General features: G+C 34.3%; 1 protein-coding gene across 1 annotated transcript; it reads left to right on the top strand.

The window, feature by feature from the left end:
- The first annotated feature begins 3,486 nt into the window (after positions 1-3,486).
- Positions 3,487-18,055, top strand: LOC124352885 (protein phosphatase 1 regulatory subunit 3B). Its single transcript, XM_046802605.1, has 4 exons — positions 3,487-3,720; positions 11,828-12,182; positions 13,169-13,865; positions 15,940-18,055. The coding sequence occupies exons 2-3, from the start codon at positions 11,838-11,840 to the stop codon at positions 13,802-13,804; spliced, it is 981 nt and encodes a 326-aa protein (XP_046658561.1). The 5' UTR covers positions 3,487-3,720; positions 11,828-11,837; the 3' UTR covers positions 13,805-13,865; positions 15,940-18,055.
- Positions 18,056-18,450: the final 395 nt, after the last annotated feature.

The following is an 18,450-nucleotide window of genomic DNA, read 5'->3' as shown; positions in this document are numbered from 1 at the left end:
GTTTGTCAAGAATGATGCATGGCTGTTTGGATATTTGTGTACTCGGATGTTTGGGTGTTAGATATAATTCACAAAACAAAGTTAACAGATTTACACATAATAAGGCGTGTGTATTAATTGAATAAAAGAATAATACATAGCCACATTTTTTCCAAAATACAACTGTTTACAAGGCTGGATATACCACACAATGTGTCGCGTAACAGGCGTCATGTAATACGGAAAAGGAAGTTTTACATACCCGCAGGCAGATAACAAATAAAATTTTTTCAGCCTATAGATGATAGGCTTCAATGAGCCAAGAGCAACGAACAACAGATACCTCTCAACTGTGACATGTTTGGCGCTCCCGGCTTGTGCAAGCGTGCCTTTAAGTGGTCGTGCTCGCTTATGCGTTGACGGATTTCCTTGGAAAAAGTACCGTTGGAATTGTCATAAACATTTAAAAATAGTTGGTATCTAGTAAAATTTGTATAACCTATTTAAAACAGTTGATTCCTATCAAAAGACAAAATCTTAGTTGCTCCCGACTTGTGCAGAGATACCTATAGAGTGATCCTGCACGCTTATGCATTGACGGATTTCGTTGCAAAAGATATATTTGGAATTGGTATAAAAATGAACAAATAGTTGGTATCTAGTAAAATTTGTATAACCTATTTAAAACAGTTGATTCCTATCAAAAGACAAAATCTTAGTTGCTCCCGACTTGTGCAGAGATACCTATAGAGTGATCCTGCACGCTTATGCATTGACGGATTTCGTTGCAAAAGATATATTTGGAATTGGTATAAAAATGAACAAATAGTTGGTATCTAGTAAAATTTGTATAACCTATTTAAAACAGTTGATTCCTATCAAAAGACAAAATCTTAGTTGCTCCCGACTTGTGCAGAGATACCTATAGAGTGATCCTGCACGCTTATGCATTGACGGATTTCCTTGGAAAAAGTACCGTTGGAATTGTCATAAACATTTAAAAATAGTTGGTATCTAGTAAAATTTGTATAACCTATTTAAAACAGTTGATTCCTATCAAAAGACAAAATCTTAGTTGCTCCCGACTTGTGCAGAGATACCTATAGAGTGATCCTGCACGCTTATGCGTTGACGGATTTCCTTGGAAAAAGTACCGTTGGAATTGTCATAAACATTTAAAAATAGTTGGTATCTAGTAAAATTTGTATAACCTATTTAAAACAGTTGATTCCTATCAAAAGACAAAATCTTAGTTGCTCCCGACTTGTGCAGAGATACCTATAGAGTGATCCTGCACGCTTATGCATTGACGGATTTCCTTGGAAAAAGTACCGTTGGAATTGTCATAAACATTTAAAAATAGTTGGTACCTAGTAAAATTTGTATAACCTATTTAAAACAGTTGATTCCTATCAAAAGACAAAATCTTAGTTGCTCCCGACTTGTGCAGAGATACCTATAGAGTGATCCTGCACGCTTATGCATTGACGGATTTCGTTGCAAAAGATATATTTTGAATTGGTATAAAAATTAACAAATAGTTGTTTCTTGTGCATTTTATAACTAGAATGTTTTTTTTTCTTTTAAAATCTTCATTAGACGTCATTTTGATAATATTAAAGAAAATAACACAATTCTTTTTTTATTTTCCTCCTATATATTTAAACCTATGCAGAAAATTTGGTTACTTTAGTTTAACTAATTTTAGAAACAATAATTTCTTAATAAAAAATATATAATGGCGGTTAGCGGCTAAACTAAACATTTCTTGACCTATAACATTTTTTGTTTGAAATGATGAATACTATCAACAAAAATTTGTGATACCCCTTTGTGAACACCCTGTATATATACATAAAATAGATATAATATGTATTGTAACAATTTTGGTTAACGCTTTTCACGAATATGATTTCGAAAGATCGCGCCAGAGGTCTGAAGAAACTACGTCATTACTAACCAATCACAGGATTGATACGGTTTGAGAGACTCACCATCGCTAAATGATACCAAATGCAAAAAAAAATAATTTATTTTCTGCATTGTGACTGCCATTTCATTCCGTGTTGTATTTTGTTTGCAATAAATGCTCTCCTAAACCCTTATTTAGGGTAAACTGCACAAAATACATTATTTCGGGTATAAACCCCCTTATAATTTTATGGATGTAAATAAAAAATATATATCCTTGAAGGTGAAGATCTAATGCAACGAAAAAATTTCAAGAATGTATTTTGTGCTGGGTTTCTCAAAGGAGTTGGAGGCAATTTCTCTCTTCCACAACGGGCGTCTAGTCAGTTTGTCTTTTTTATTATTCTCGTGTTATTGTTATATATTCTAAGAGAAAACAATTTATTAATGGTATATAAGGCAGTAAAATTATATTATATTATGTATAAAAATAGCTTTATTTCATTAAATATAAACTGCTTTATTACTTTTTCAAAAAGTAAGGTTATGTTAAGTTTCAAATTGTTTTTTTTTTTTTTTTTTTTTTTTTTTTTTTTTTTTTTAATTTTTACCCATATCACAACATATTTTGTATTTATTTATTTATTCACAGATAATTAATAATATTGCTTTATAATTTATTTTTTACAAAAATCTGTTTTAGCGAAAGTATGTCAAAGAGCGCTCCGTTACAGGTGGTTGTAGACCGAAAGACCAACGAACGTTTCAGGCACCGGCAATATTACCATGCGTTATACATTAGATAATTACAATATTTCTGTTACGTGTGCATAGTGAAATAGATAATGTGCAAGGCACGCCAGTCTCATGTGCCTTTTTCAACCATTCAAAGATTAAATAGATACTAATTTCATTCATTTTGTGCAAGTTCTTTTACATCGAGTGCCATACTAAAGATTAAAACTGGTTAAAACACCGTAAATTCATGGCCTGTGACATTTTCAAAAAAGTTTCTATAAAGTAACAATAATAATATTACTGTAAATTTAATGTCATCTTATATTATGACTTAATAGATGTCCTGTATTTCATTTCGTCTAAAGATTTAAAATTTTGCAATTGATTAATTTTTTATATCCTCGACAATCTACTAGCTACAAGATTTCGATGTATAAGAATGTCGAAGGTGGTGCAATGGCCGGTTATGGGCCATATTTATACGCCCATTCCTACAAACCCTCTTCGCAACAGCGGGCCTGCGCGAGTAGCAGCAAACCATTGAACTCCTAGCGGGTCAACATCAGGCATATTAACCTCTTTATGAACAAACAATAGTGAGCACAACCTACGGAACTGTATCCTGATAACAATGCCCGAGGTCGTATCAGGGTAACATGTTTTCCGCACAGTCCGCTAATTAATTTCTACTCTGCCAACTGTCATCGCCACCGCCACCACACATGATACGGCGAGGCGAGTGTTAATTACGGCCGGCCGCATGAGGTGCCGGCATGATTTTGTGGTGGCGCCATCGCTACGCCAGCGCCACAGAGCGATCTAGCGGCGATACCGGCAACTAAGGACGGGTACAACCTGATACCACTTGGCTGCAGTCTCGCAGTCGCGTCCCGGCAACTAACATGAATGTACATACACACTGGAGTGTCTAATACACTATACACTACTATATCACATACACATGACACCAGCCGTAAGTTACTAGTGTTTTGGTTTATTGCAGTGTCGAATATCGAACAGTTAAGTGTCCTACTCAGCTATAGGATATCCCCAAAAGGACTACTCCGCTTTTTATTTTAAACTGTAAATTTGGTAAGTACAAATTTTATTTTATTTTTTAATTTAAGTATATTTTAAGGAAATCTATTATTTTTAAAACAACTTTAGAAAATTTTGCTCGAAAAGTTACACAGAGCATTTAATTTTAAAACTAAAAAAGAATAGATTTAAAAATACTCGATTCTTGAAAATTCATTTGTTATTGTTTTGTACTTAATGTATTTTACAAACTTTGATGAATCAAAGAACCATGATATACTTCCTAATTTTGTTTTGCACTAAGGTAGATAATTGATGCCAACATTTACAATTTCTAATATTAATCATGCTATTACGTGCCTTTTAAACATGTTTTTACTGGCTAAACGTGTAACCGGGGGCCAAGTGTTTTATTTTTATGGTTTATGCCTGAATTTTTCATTTTTTAAGTTTGAAACGTTGAAAAATAAGTAAATCTGTACCAGGCCGAAAATATATTTAATTTAAAATTATACTTCAAAATCAATATACAATATATTTTAATCGGCTGTATGAAAAAATGTATGAATTTATTACCGTCATCAGAATCAAAACTGCATTATTAAGTCACGTTAGGGTAAAAACATAGGTATAATTCTCAAATTTGAATTCGAATTAAAAGTTTAAATGCTTTAATTTTAATTATATGATGTATAACAACCAAAATGTAAAAGTCGTGTTTTGGTTCTTTAAATTTCTGATTTAAGAACTCTGCCTAAGAACTCTGATAATACAAATTTTAGAACGAAAATTATCACAACAATAAATTAAATTGTTTGTTTTAATTAAGTAGAGGTACTGATTTATATGTATTAAACCTACAATGCGCTTGAAACGTGAATTTAAATTTTAGTTCAATGAACTATAATATTACAATTTTTAATAGTCTTATATTTAGTACATTAATTTATATTTTTAATTATATTACACGACACCTGTTCTTTAACATGCATTCCTTACGTACAAACCAAAATAGTACCCGAATTTACTAAAGTCTTTCTTTTTCAAACAATGCCTGATTGCAGGAAATTGTTTGACTTGTTCCTTTTAATTGTAAGTACAATCAACTTCAGTTGAAAACCAATATTATTTCCAATTCACTAAAACTCGCTTGGGAGTTTATAAAGAATTGCGGAAGTATGTAATGGAATTTAACCTATTTGGGAATTGTGACAGATGATTGTAAACACTTCCGAAATAGTATGTTACTTCAAAACTATTTAAATTGTCTGTAATTAATCCGTTGTTATGTATACATAAGCGAACACCTTATATTGAGACTTATGCCATTATTAAATATTAAATAACAACTGTTGAGCTGACATAAGGCAGTGATAGCCTATTGTGAAACCGGTCTACATTGTACGGTACGCCTGTCTCGAAAGGTAGGCAACCCGCTCAAGTAGTATGCGTGGCTTTAGTACAGGCCAAGATAAGATCACGTGTACACCAGGCCATCACGTGATAAATGCCTGATCAAACGGCCTCGGCGACTGAATAGTCCAACTTCGCCAACTGTTACTATATAACTCCGGTTCTACTAATAGGCGCTTGCCGTGGCGCCCCGACTTTTCCTCTATAATTAGTGTACTAATCAATCGGTCACTTGATGAACGATTTGCATGTTTTAAATTAAATGCCAGAGGGGTAACCGATTTGTACGGGATGGAAGTAAGAAAATATTAAATTAACCGGAACACGCGCACATAATGGGATAAATGCGGTGTAATTTAGGGAATCGGTTTATATTTATTTTTGTGGGAAAAGTCTGCCCTGGAGTAACTGGAAACCTCTAACTTTCACCTTAAGAAAGAGTCACTTAACACCACTTAAGTAATTTGTCAAGTAGGATTATTTCCCTACTTGGCGTCCCCTTTTGTCAGATAGGGAATAAGGGTAAGGTAATTTACCTTAACCTCCACAAGTACCTGAAGATGGATTCTTCGAATCCGAAATGTACGTTGTACCAGTAAAAAAATACAAAAGTGTTCAAAGGTGTATTCTTATTAGTTAAGATTTTATTTATTCCCCAATAGACAAAATAATATTTAAATTCAAAACTGTTACAGACAGTCCAAATTTTAAACGTAGGCTATAGGATAACCAGGATTGTACTGTACCCAAAATACTATGGAAAAAGAAATTATTTTAATGTTGACTACTGACGGAATTGTATAAGGTTAATGTTTCTTTCACTCAAAGAACTCACTGATGAGCAATCGGAAAAAAGATTCAAGATAACAAGTTATCCAAAGTAGATAAGATAGAGGCAATATAGCGTTGTTGATCTGTATATTCGCATACGTTTTTGTTGGATGATTATACCCCACGATTTAAGGCTCGCCCGAGATAAATACGCGACCTTTCATGTGAGCCGTGGATTGAAATGTAAACGCGAATTTGCGTCATCCCTGTATGTAACTAAAATATTACTCACTCCTGCAGAGATGTCTCTTCTTTCATTACGCGTTTTGGCAAAGATGTCTCGTGGACTACCAGTAATTTGATTACTACAATTAAAGATTTAAATAAACGGTTCCCTAGAGGTATTGACAAATTAGCATTTCTGATTTTATAACAATAATAGCATCAAAATTCATACTCTTGAACGACAAATTTCAGGGGCAAGCGGTTTGTGATTTTTTTGTTGAGCGTGTCATGGGCTACCATATACGTGGTAAAAGCTTACTCAAAATATATTATTGGTGATTTTTTTTGACGGAGTTTGTAAAATACCTGGATGGGAAATTAAAATAAATCAATAAAAATACCCAGGATCTTACCTTTACGTTCTACATCTGGCCAAAATTGGACCTGTTTGATCAGAATCGATGCTTATTCCTAAACTGTAATGATCCCATACAGGATTCCTATTCATTTAATTTGTACTTTTTCAATACAAACCATAATTTATCCAAGCTACTACTTACAAGTACATAAAACGATCATTATATTTAGAATAAAAGTAAAGATCTGAAAACTAAATTTGCAACTAAAAATTGAAATAATTTTTAAGGCATATTTTAGAAATAAAAATATAATTTTTCAATCTTATTCGCTGACTTTAGAACTAATATGATACTATTGACGATGAATGATTTGAAAGGATAATAGGATTTCGGACATTTGCCATCGTTATTTGTTAGCAACACATTTTGGCGACCATAACTACCATCGTTGTAAAAATATTATACTTTGTATCTATTTTTTTATTGAATTATGAGAATGCATAGGCCCTAATATGTTTTATGTTTTGGTATTTACTAATTAATTAACGAATCTCAGAGAGAATTTTATTGAATAGAGTACCCTCTAGGAGAGAGTCAAATTTGTTTCCGGACTGTACTCTAATTCTTGCTGGAAGCCGCCTTTTCAAACAGAGGCGGCTCTAGGATAGTGACAACTTTCTTTCCTGACTTTACTTAATCCTAGCTGGAAGCCGCCTACTAAATAGAACAAAGGAACCTCTAGGAGAGAGTTAACTTTCTTTCCTGACTGTAGTTTAATTCTGGCTAGAATCTGCCTTTTAAATAGAACAAAGGAACCTTTGGGAGAGAGTTAGCTTTCTTTCCTGACTGTACTTTAATCCTGGCTAGAACCCGCCTTTTAAATAGAATACAGGTACCTCTAGGAGAGTCAACTTTCTTTCTCGACTGTACTTTAATCCTAGCCGCCTTTTAAATTCCTGGGAAGGACCTGTGACAAAGGCTATTGTGACCTTGAATTTCTCAGCCACCCTAAACGTATTGCTGACCGCCCTCACACCTGACATTAGAAATTTACACCTTTTTGTACTTTTATTTTATTGGGTTTATACTCATTTCTATTGCCGTTTCCGATTTCTCAATTATTTTGTTAAAATCTCAACCTTATTTTAAATAAATGTTATTATTACGAACAATAAAATAATAAAAAATATGAAACTCGTTTATATTTTAGGTTGGATCTTCTTACGTACAATACTTTTTAATGTAAAACGTGTTTCTTTGTAACCTACCTACGTTAGACATTTTTTACTAAACATCATCCAAATAAGGCTGATCTTTTCATAAAAACCTACTTTGAAAATGTAACGCCGCATAAATAACTTATTTTCCCCTGTCTGAAATGTATTTTTACAAATGCGTAGATTTGCTTCCTACAATTCGACCAAATGCTTTTGGTTCTCCATTATGTGTATGGCATTACACTCCAAGATGATTAATAGAACCCACATTTAAAGTCATATGTCCTTAACAATAATTCGATAATATGGTTTATATTTATTCGCATGTTAAAACTTTATATCATTGATTACCGTACAAATAGATTTTAGGGCTCAATAACCAGAGCCTAGGGCGTCTGCTACCGCAACAACGGAGTCCTTTCTACTTAAAAAAAACTAGTGTTCAATAATTAATAATTCAATATTTATTTAAAATATACATTAATCCACAATATTGAAATGAGGTATATTTTGCAACAAATCTTTGTTAGATAATTTTTGCAGTTACAAGGAAATTTTTCAGTAATAGGCTACACACTTTCATATAAAATCATTGTCGAGAAAGCTAAAAAAGATACATACACACATGAAATACAGTAAAAACATTAGTTTAAATTATTAATAACTTCCACTGGTACATAATTCCATTTTCTAGTTTTCCGAATTAATATTATACCATAATTTAACAAATTTCAATTAACCTCGGGTAGAATGAAAATACAATGCCCCCTTGCGCCAGGTTCAATAGCTTGCAAGTGACTATTTGCTGAATGGAAGAAAACACTGCGTCGCGAAAATAAATGAAATAATGCTAACAACTCCAAGAATATATTAGCCTCCGCGACAGTAAAAGACATTCACATCCTGTGTATTCACTTTTCAGGTCATAACGAAACCATAAGAACAGAGTTCTAAAACAGAATTCGAGTTCTAGTTCAGGCTATCTCAGAAAACTATTAATAGAGCCACCACTTGACTTGCAAGGGTCCAGGAGCTGAGATACGCTATCATCAGCCTCAAGTCTGACCTCCAGATGTCAAGGCCAATGATAGGGCCTATATCCACCGATCGGCCTTCTCTTTATGTGCCGATCACGTGCCAAGCGATTACAATTTGCTCATTTGCTCTCTTCTGTCATAAAAGTTTCCTCTGTTTTTTGTTTTTCTTTTTAACTTCATGGGGTTTTTCAGAAGTACAATCGTGTTATGAAGCAATTAAATTTGTAGTTCTTGAAATTCTTGGAACTATTGGAGATACTTCAAAAGAGCCTCTCCCCTCCAAGTGATCTACCACATAGTTTTCACATGGTTGTGCAATTAACGAAATAGCGAGCGATATTAACTATTGAGAATCCCTGTCTATCCTCAATACCAGCTTTCAACGTTCGCTTGTGTACTTGATTTCTTGCCCTCAAGCAAGTACAACCGTGTTCCAATATTTGTGACATTCCTACTCTCAGAGCTCTCGACACTCAAATCTTTATCAAACATCAAGGCAAGAAGTAATTACTATTTCTTCTTTTTTACAATAATTTTATATGCGTTCCTTGACAAATTATCATCACTTGTTTGTCACTTTTAGAAACCTGCATGTGAATTCGAAATATAAAAAAAGACATACTTCTTATTCTGAGTTTGACTATACTTGGCCGACATAAAAAATTTCATGTTTCTAACGCCTTTTTGACCACTGAAGGATCAGATTTTGCAGTTGGAAATTGGCTAAATAGGTCTTTCTGAATATTTTAAACTCGTAAAAACTATAGTTTATTGATGTAATTCGCTAAGCGAATCCGCTTCTATTAGAATGACTAGCTAATAGCTCATAGCTAGATATAATCATTGTGGCGTAACATTCTCTGACCACAAAAGCTTTTCTAGAGAAAAATTCGCGTATGTTGAATTTTTACCAGTGGTTTAAAGACTTTTAAGGCCACCCTTCATTTCAAATTTCCACTCTGTGCTTGTCAGACACAGAGTAAATAATTTGTGTCAAAAATGAGTGTTTCTTGTTTGGATAATCAGGTATCTTTACATTATACCCAAACTTGATTCAGATTACTATTTATTAGCGTACAAAAATGCGTTGTCCAAAGCGGGTTTCGAACCCGGGTCTCTGGGGTGATAAGTTAAACCACAAACTACTGAACTACTAGGGACGGGAGGAAATAAGTGGCATGGAACATACTCGTACTTATTGCATAGGTTTGGCTCTATAATAAAGTGTAGTAAATATCCGCATCACGTTTATTCATATTTTGGCGTGGGTAGGAATCAGTACACGTTAGTTTCATTTAGTAAATACAAGAAAAATATAGTGCCACTCCTTAGCATCCCTAGCTAGTTGTAAAGTTCCGAAATTCTTATACAACTTTCGGACTTTTATAAGCACGGCTTATTCATTCTCGCTTTTTCAAAAGTAATACCAATGAAAAATGAATTAATGAAAATATTTGAGGTGGATAGCTGCAATTCCTACAGGGCATTCCTGACATTTTAGTGCTAAACAAGCAATTGGCACACATATTTGCAATTGTAGCCGTAACAATAAATGCATCATTAAAAGCGTCAATTAACAGTTTGGTGCCCAAAAATGCTGGCAGCAGCCCACGTGAAACAGTATTCGCCCACGGCTTGTAACTCTTCCAGGCTGAAAATAGTCCCGAATATCACAACCCGTCTTTTCTCCCAAGCAATGCATTCCTGATGATCCAGACTGTATATTGATAGAAAACATTAGCATTTCACAATGGTTCACACTTGGCTATGCAGCAGTGCGTTCACCTCAGTTTGTTTGTTTGTCTACAGTCACACCTTTGTCGGTCTTTGACACCAGGAACGTTTATTTTGGCAATAATAAAAGTTTATTACCTTGCCTTTTTTTGTGTATATATCTCAGCGTGAATTCCATGACGAGAAACAGTTTTATGTTAAAATAATATACCAAATTATGTACGTTGAAAAGATCAATAATTTAAAACCAATTGCAACAGTTATATATAAAACCCCACATACACTGTGATATACTTAGAGTGTAGGTGACTGCAAAGTGAGTTCAAGAATAACACGATGAATCATACACGATAACGAGTATCACCTTGATTACCACATAAAGCACTGAGACAATGCCGCTAGTTACTTTGTGTTGCATTGTTTCCAATTACACAAAAAATCGTCAATTACCTTTGTTTCGATGTGCACAAATCGTGAAATTGAGTTAATCGATTGGTTGCGGTTAGTTTGTCTTGCGTATTTTCGGTATTATTTCCATTACGTCGATACTGTGAAAATTCAAAAGGTTAACAAGAGTTGATTCCTACGCAATCTTCAAAAATAGTACTACTTAAGATTTGGAGAACTTGTTCACGAAAGATCTCAAAAATTTTTTACGACATAAATTGTAACAAGCTTCAATAACCCAACTTCAAATTAATATTGGGATCAAAATTTACCAATATTCTCTCTAAGAAAAGGAATACCTGTATGCTTACTGCGAAATCACCCTTGATGACTGATTTATAGTAACAGATTCCTTTAAACATCACTTTCAACCGTTATATTTATTTTTGCTTTAAAAATTTAAACACACGCATACCCAATATTCTCTCCATTATAGCTATATGCTTACTGCGAAATCACCCTTGATGATGACTGATTTATAGTAACAGATTCTTTAAACATCACTTTCAACCGTTATATTTATTTTTGCTTTAAAAATTTAAACACACGCATACCCAATATTCTCTCCAGGATAGCTAGGCTATATGCTTACTGCGAAATCACTCTTAGTGACTGATTTATTATAACAGATTGCTTTAAATTTTACTTTCAACTGTTATATTTATTTTTGCTTTAAAAATTTTAAACACACGCTTCAGTACATTATTATACATTATATACATTATTACATTATATACATTATTAAGTGCTTAAATTAATATACTTTATGGTGAAGCTCTGATGTACTTAGGAGGGACTTAGGCCACCTTTGGGGAAATTGTAATTGAATACCTTTACGTTTCCAAACTCTTCAGACCAAAACTGTGGTTTTACAAATCAGGAATTCTACTTATGTAGTATGATGATGATTTTGATGACGACGATGACGATTTTTATGATGATGATGACCTTGTTGCAGAACCGTGCTCATGTGCTCAGTCGCCGCGATGCCTGCAGACTACGATCTTCTGGTCGCTCATAGTCCACCGGTCTTCAACCACAGTCCTCCGTCATACTTCCCGTCATACAACTCGTGCCGGCTCTCCACCTCACCCAACCCTCTCATGGTCTCCCCTAAGCCTTCTCCTACACCTCTCCGCCGAGCCAACACAGTACCCAAGCCGAACACGTCCTCCTGCACCCCCAGACGCCCTTGCCTCGTCTTACGACACGATGACTCCTCGAGCTCCTCCGACGAGAACGACCTCCCCTCACCGACCAGGTCGAAAAAGAGGGTCGTCTTCGCCGATGACAAAGGCTTCTCGCTTACACAGGTAAATATTCATCTCTGTGTCAAATTAGACACCCATTTTGAATAACAAAGTCTAAAAAAGGATCGAATTTTGTGACAGTACAGTAGTATCAGAAACTTTCTTCCCTTACGTAATTTTGATACAAATTGCAAGTGCCACTCTTTAATAAGTTTGAAACACTTGCGTTCTCAATCTAATACCAACATTTTAAATTACGTTATGCAGTAAATGTTTCAATAAATTTTCCACTAAATTACACCCTATATCTTTATTCATTTATAAATGAACAGTTTTGGCAGACGTGAATCTTAAAATAATTAAGTTAGTTCGCAAAAATTACAAACATTGGGTTTCCAAATCGATCTTGGTTTGTCTGTCTAGATAGAACAAGTTTCCAAAGACTTCCTCTTCATCACCAAGATGAAGAGGACTCTTATTTACCTCAAACAGAGGTTGAAATCGACCAATCAGAAAAGGTAACTTTACTCCCTGTTTTGGAAGTGTTAATGGACTGACTGTATTGCATCTTATTGTTTAAAATAAACTTCAAAGATTTAGTTTAATATCACACTGTCTAAACCACATAATTATACTACTTTATTTTACACTTAATAATTATGATCTGAATACTAAGTACTCGTATGCTACATTTTTTTAGCATTATTTTGATGTTTTTGTTCGTAAAAGTAACGTTTCATATGTTCACATTGAAACGCAACAAATAAAATAAACATAAATTTGGAAGCTTGAACGTCAGTTTTTTTTTAATTGATGATTTAAGTATTGTAAATTTTGAATTTAGTACGTAAAATTTCAAAAAGTGGTTCAAAACTTAAGTAAGCTAAGCGAGGTACATACATGTAGGGTTTTATGCATCTTAAGCTTCAATAGCTATTCCATTCTGTGATCGAACAAACAATTGAAGTGAAACCGTCTAGTAAACCTTATTCATCTGTCTAATGCATGTAAAAGTTTCATTTAAAATGACGGGGTTTTGTTTGGTGCAGGTGCGACTGATGTCGGAGCCCTCGTTCATGCCTCCCAGTTGGAACTCCCAATTCCTGAAGCTAGTGACGCAGGGTGTGTCCGCCGAGGTGGCCCCGGAGCCATGGGAGTGCTGCTTCTCCCAGCCCGCCTCAGACTACCTGGAGTTCCGACGCCGCCTGGACGAGAACTACGTCTCCCTGGAGAACGTGATCGTCAAGGAGTCGGTCGAGTCCGTCGTGGGGACTGTCAAGGTGAAGAACCTCACTTTCGAGAAGGAGGTGGTCATCCGTTCCTCAGCGGACGAGTGGGGAACGCAGGAAGACACCTACTGCACCTTCGTCAACAACACCAACCCCTCGATGCCCGGGTCGGTCAAGGTCATCTACGACACCTTCTCCTTCAAGTTGACCTTGCCGCCGAGGTCGAGAAAGATCGAGTTCTGCGTCTGCTACCGCTGCGACGGTAAGGAGTTCTGGGACAGCAACTGCGGGAAGAACTACGTCCTCGTGAAGAAACAGGCCGGTGGACAGTCATTACATTCAGAACCCATGCCCATCCCTAGTCGGCGGTTCCACGATGCGGTCTACGCCAAGGTGGACTCTTGGTCGGAGTTCGCGTCCTGGAATCATCTGACGAACGATGGTCCATACTGGTGACTTCGTCATCGGCTAAGGACCTCCGTGGTCCCATCATCTTCTCTGTGAGAAGTAATTAAAGGTAATTTCACAGTTCAATACTAATATTTGTTTGTGATCATGACGTGTCAAGACAAAAAGCAATTCGTCATTTGATCAAATATGTCATATCGACACCAATGACTCCAAAAGTATTTAAAATCAAACTCATAAAAATGTGTTTTTGCGTGATTTCACGTTCATTTATCTTTAACACACTCTGATTAAATGGCAACTAGGTCACAATTACAGTACAAAGCAAACACTTCTATCAGACGTAGAAGAAATAATACTTCAAGCCTTGCACGTACAAGTAACCTTGAGAAAATTGATTATTTTTTACACTAATTTAATAAATTAATAAATGCTTATTCTTCTATGTTTGCTTTTTATTTTTGAATAATGTATTTGAACGTCATAATTTTTTTGTTTAACATTATTTGTATCAAACAGTGTTTATTTTGGTAACCCTCAACAGTCTATCGTGTATTAGTAGTAGTAGTACATAACATATTATTATACGAGTATATTTCAAGTATAGAGCTTAGAATTATGTAATCAATACATTCCATTCTAGTCACGTGCCGGTTGATGACCTTCTAATTATTCAAACTTATACTACTGAAAACAATCCTAATGTGCAAACACAAACCTATTAAATCTAATAATTGCTTCGTTAGTAAATTTCAAGTTTATTTTATTTCCCATTATTTACGTTTCAGAAGCGTATTTTATTGACTTTCATTAATGGAATCATACTAGGATATGTTCAGTGGCCTTCTCAGAAATCATCACTTTTTTATTTCCTCAGAAGTTTGTGTGCGGAAAATCACGACGCCTGTAAGGAAGCGGTCAAATAGGTCAAAGTTCTAAAGTAGTCGAGGAGGAAAATTAGTCGAGAATTGAATAGTGAGGCACAGTGGGACAATAATGACAGTGACAACGTTGCATAAGTTGGCAGAAGTGTAGGCCGCGACAAGGTCAACCATTAACAACTTGGCATACCCTCGCACTCGTACTTCATCGGTTTGTCAGCCTTCGTTCGTTTCCTACTCGTAGATCCGGACCTCTCACCTCGCATGCTGTATTTCCTTTTGAGTGCAGTCAGCAGTCCACAGCCCGACCCGCTGCCACTCTAATTCTTCCAATTAACCAGTTGGACATTAACTCTGGATTTCACTCCAATCGTAAGGCTAGAGTACCTATTAACATTCCATTGTAGTGTTCAGTTATATCCTCTGATTGCACTTTCACTTTCCATTACAGATTATCGATTCTTTCATTGCTAGGAGGGATGGAAAAAAGGTTCAAAAGATCAGGAAACAACAAAAATTTAGCTTTTTGGTTTCACTATGACCAGAGTACTCCTTACCAAACTGGCATGCACGTATATACTTTATACATGGATTAGATACACAATTTTTGTATTTGCAAACTGTACACATCGTGAGTCTTTTTCTTGAAACAGAAAAAATACAATTTTTAATACTTGTAATTAATTACTAAATAGACTCTTTATTAACTGGATTTCACTCCAGTAGTACCCTTTCTTAGGTTGGCAAATTAACAATTTTTCTTCTGGAGTAACCAATCCTCAATTTTGAAAAGTCAAAATTGTTGGTTATCAATATCCAACTTTCAAATTTATGAACGATTCAAAACGTATCAAATTAAAGGGGTTACATTTTCTAATCGATTTTGTAAATACACTAACGTGTTTTTTACTATCAAGGCTTAAAATACTACAATAATTCCATTTTAAATAATGATAATAACATTACATGTTTTGAAACATATTAATTGGGTTATTGTTGTGTACATTATTGTTACCAGCAAACAGAGTATTCCCAGTTGACTAGAGAATAATAGATAACCATTTGAAACAGTTCATTACCTATAACAAAAAGCAATAAAATTGTACTTCTCTTTTTACTGGCCTTGAATCGGTTAAACCAAATTATTGGTAGCAGTATTTGCTTGCATGTGGGCGCAAAATTGTGCAATACTCCATGATCATTGTAAAACCTTTTAAAAACCTGTTAAAATTCCATTTATGTTTTAATTGTTTCGAAGTTCGTGTTTATTCTTCCACTAATTTTCACTTTTGTTATTTACAGGATTTCTCAGAGGCAGCTCCCATCTTACTGAAGAGGAGGGCTTCTCTCCTCCTCTTGCAGAGGATGTCCTCCTTCGCCCGGGGGCAGATCCCGCTTACCAGTGGATACCACCTTCCACGCACCACCATAACCTCGAAGGATAGAAACATCACCATTCCTCTGTAAAGATTTAAATATAATTGTATATTATTATGTTGTTTTTACTGATAGTTCCACACCGTTGCAACTATATTGACTGATTGTGTGGTTGATTTTATAAACCATTGTACAATATTCTTCCTCTATTAGGCCTCTTAGGACTTCTTTTTAAGTTAGGCTTTATAAACCTGTCAGACCGAAATCTGTCGCTGATGTTACGGTTTTGATGGTTTAGGGTTGCGTCAATGTACAGAACGGGAAGGTATGCTGAAGACTGAGATATTTTTAAGGTTAGGAAGCAGTGGCTCTTTGAGAAATGTACAGGCTGTTGAATGTTTCCTACAGATTTTACTGGCTAGTGATCCCCTGTTGTTTTATTGTTGTTTTATGCCTTGTTATTTTATTAATTTTATGTCTACGCCTTCTGTGCCATATCAGAAATAGAATAATGATTCCCGTCTGTTTAAGGTGGACTTTACTGTGATAGACTTCTATACGTAGTATAGATATAACTTTTATTTATTGTCTTTTATAAAGATGTTACGCAAATTAGGGAATCAGCGGTTTATCACAGTAAAACCCGTCTTTACATCACAGGGTGAAGTAAATTTGCCAAATTAGAATACGATTTTCATAGTTCCTGGAATCTGCAGAAGATTGTGCAAACTTAGGTCTGAATTTCTACGGGAAAGTAGTGTATAAATAAATAGTAGCTGCTAATTAATTTTTTTATTAAAACTGCATAAACTTTGTAAAAAATGTCTTTATATTTTAGCAAAAAAGGTTGTAGTCAATAACTGTAGGCTGTATTATGCTAGAAATGTAATTAAACTTTATTAGTTTTAATGTCTTAAGAAGCCAAGTAAACTTAAGTGTTGATGATATATTAAAGATTTTATTTAGTTAATTGTTAATATATTTACATGTGTTAAAGATTTAACTGATTTTAAAAATTTCAGAAATTTCTAATCAATGTATGTAAAATCTCGGTTTTTATTTCTCGTTTTCCATATTTCTTGCAATTTATCGAACTCCACACACGAAAGGCAGTTTTTGTAGGTGCTGGATAGTTTTTTATATCAGAGAACCTATGTGCTAAGCTGTAATAATAATCTGTATTTAAATGTGATATTGATTGGTATTACTGTGGCATGTACGAAAGGTGTGTGAATCAATGTGTCAGACATGCAGCTGGAGGTGTGGCCAATGTAGTTTTATTCATTGCAAGAAACTCTTTTGAACCCAAGACGAGAAAAATTTTAAATCTAAGAGCAGAATTCGCATGATGATTCAAAGCTAATTTCATAATGTTACGAAATGTTATTTTAATGTTACAAAATTGTTTTACTATTGTTTAGTGTCAATATTACTTAATAAATGTACATATCATTAGAATGTAGTGATTTCATTCTAAACTATGAATTAATATTGTCATGTGTGTACCAAACCAGACAGGCTGATTGTACATGTTTCTATTAGCGATTTATATATCTTGTTTATTTTTCTTTTTTATTATAGTTCTTAGTTTCTGTTATTAGATCATTGAATTTTGATGTATTATAGGAAAAACAGTCAGATAAAGGAAGCCCATTGTAAATAGTGAAGTGGTTAAAGAGATGAAAGAAATGCACAGAATGCAACCTAACTTTAGTTTAGAACAGTAGATTAGACCAGTGAATTGCCTGAGTGCCATTAGGGGGCTAGACTCCGTTCAGTCTATTCTATCCCTTGTATTTATTGGGGAGGGGGGTTTTATATATCTCAGTCATTGTACATTTTCAACCCTACATTTCATTTTATTAGTGTTTTATTAATAAATATTATTGCCATTAACTTAACATTTTTATATTTTTACGTATGTCTTGTTAATATCTTTACAATTTCATCCTCATCTTGTACACTTTCTTGTAGATTTTCTATTAGAATTATATTGTAAATTGTTTTGAACTATTTTTTGTAAACACGCTTTGCTCATGAACACGTTGTTTTCTTACAAACCTCATTTCCATAGTTTTAGTCAAATTAGTTCAGTAGCACAGATTCAGTGAAAAGTGTAAAAGAAGTTTTGTCTTAAAAGAATAGCTATCTATAATTTGATTGTGTACTAAGTATTTTATAAAGAAATATTCAATCCAATAAATCAATTAACTAAATCAATAAATACATAATTATTCCAACTTAATATTGTCGATTAAAATTACATTTTTTACTTTATTATGTCAGTAAATGCATTAAATCAAACAAAGAATTCATTCTCTTTTGACTGATTCCAAATGGTACCTGATTGTCCTAAATCATCATCAGGAAAAGAAACAATATTGAAAATAATACCTGAAAGAATAACGCATTCTGAATTAATATGATGCCAACGGC

The sequence above is a fragment of the Homalodisca vitripennis genome, chromosome 1 (assembly GCF_021130785.1).
Source record: "Homalodisca vitripennis isolate AUS2020 chromosome 1, UT_GWSS_2.1, whole genome shotgun sequence".
Classification (NCBI taxonomy): Eukaryota; Metazoa; Arthropoda; class Insecta; order Hemiptera; family Cicadellidae; genus Homalodisca; species Homalodisca vitripennis.
Note: the sequence above shows the minus strand (reverse complement) of the source record. Positions and strands in the feature narration are given on the sequence as shown.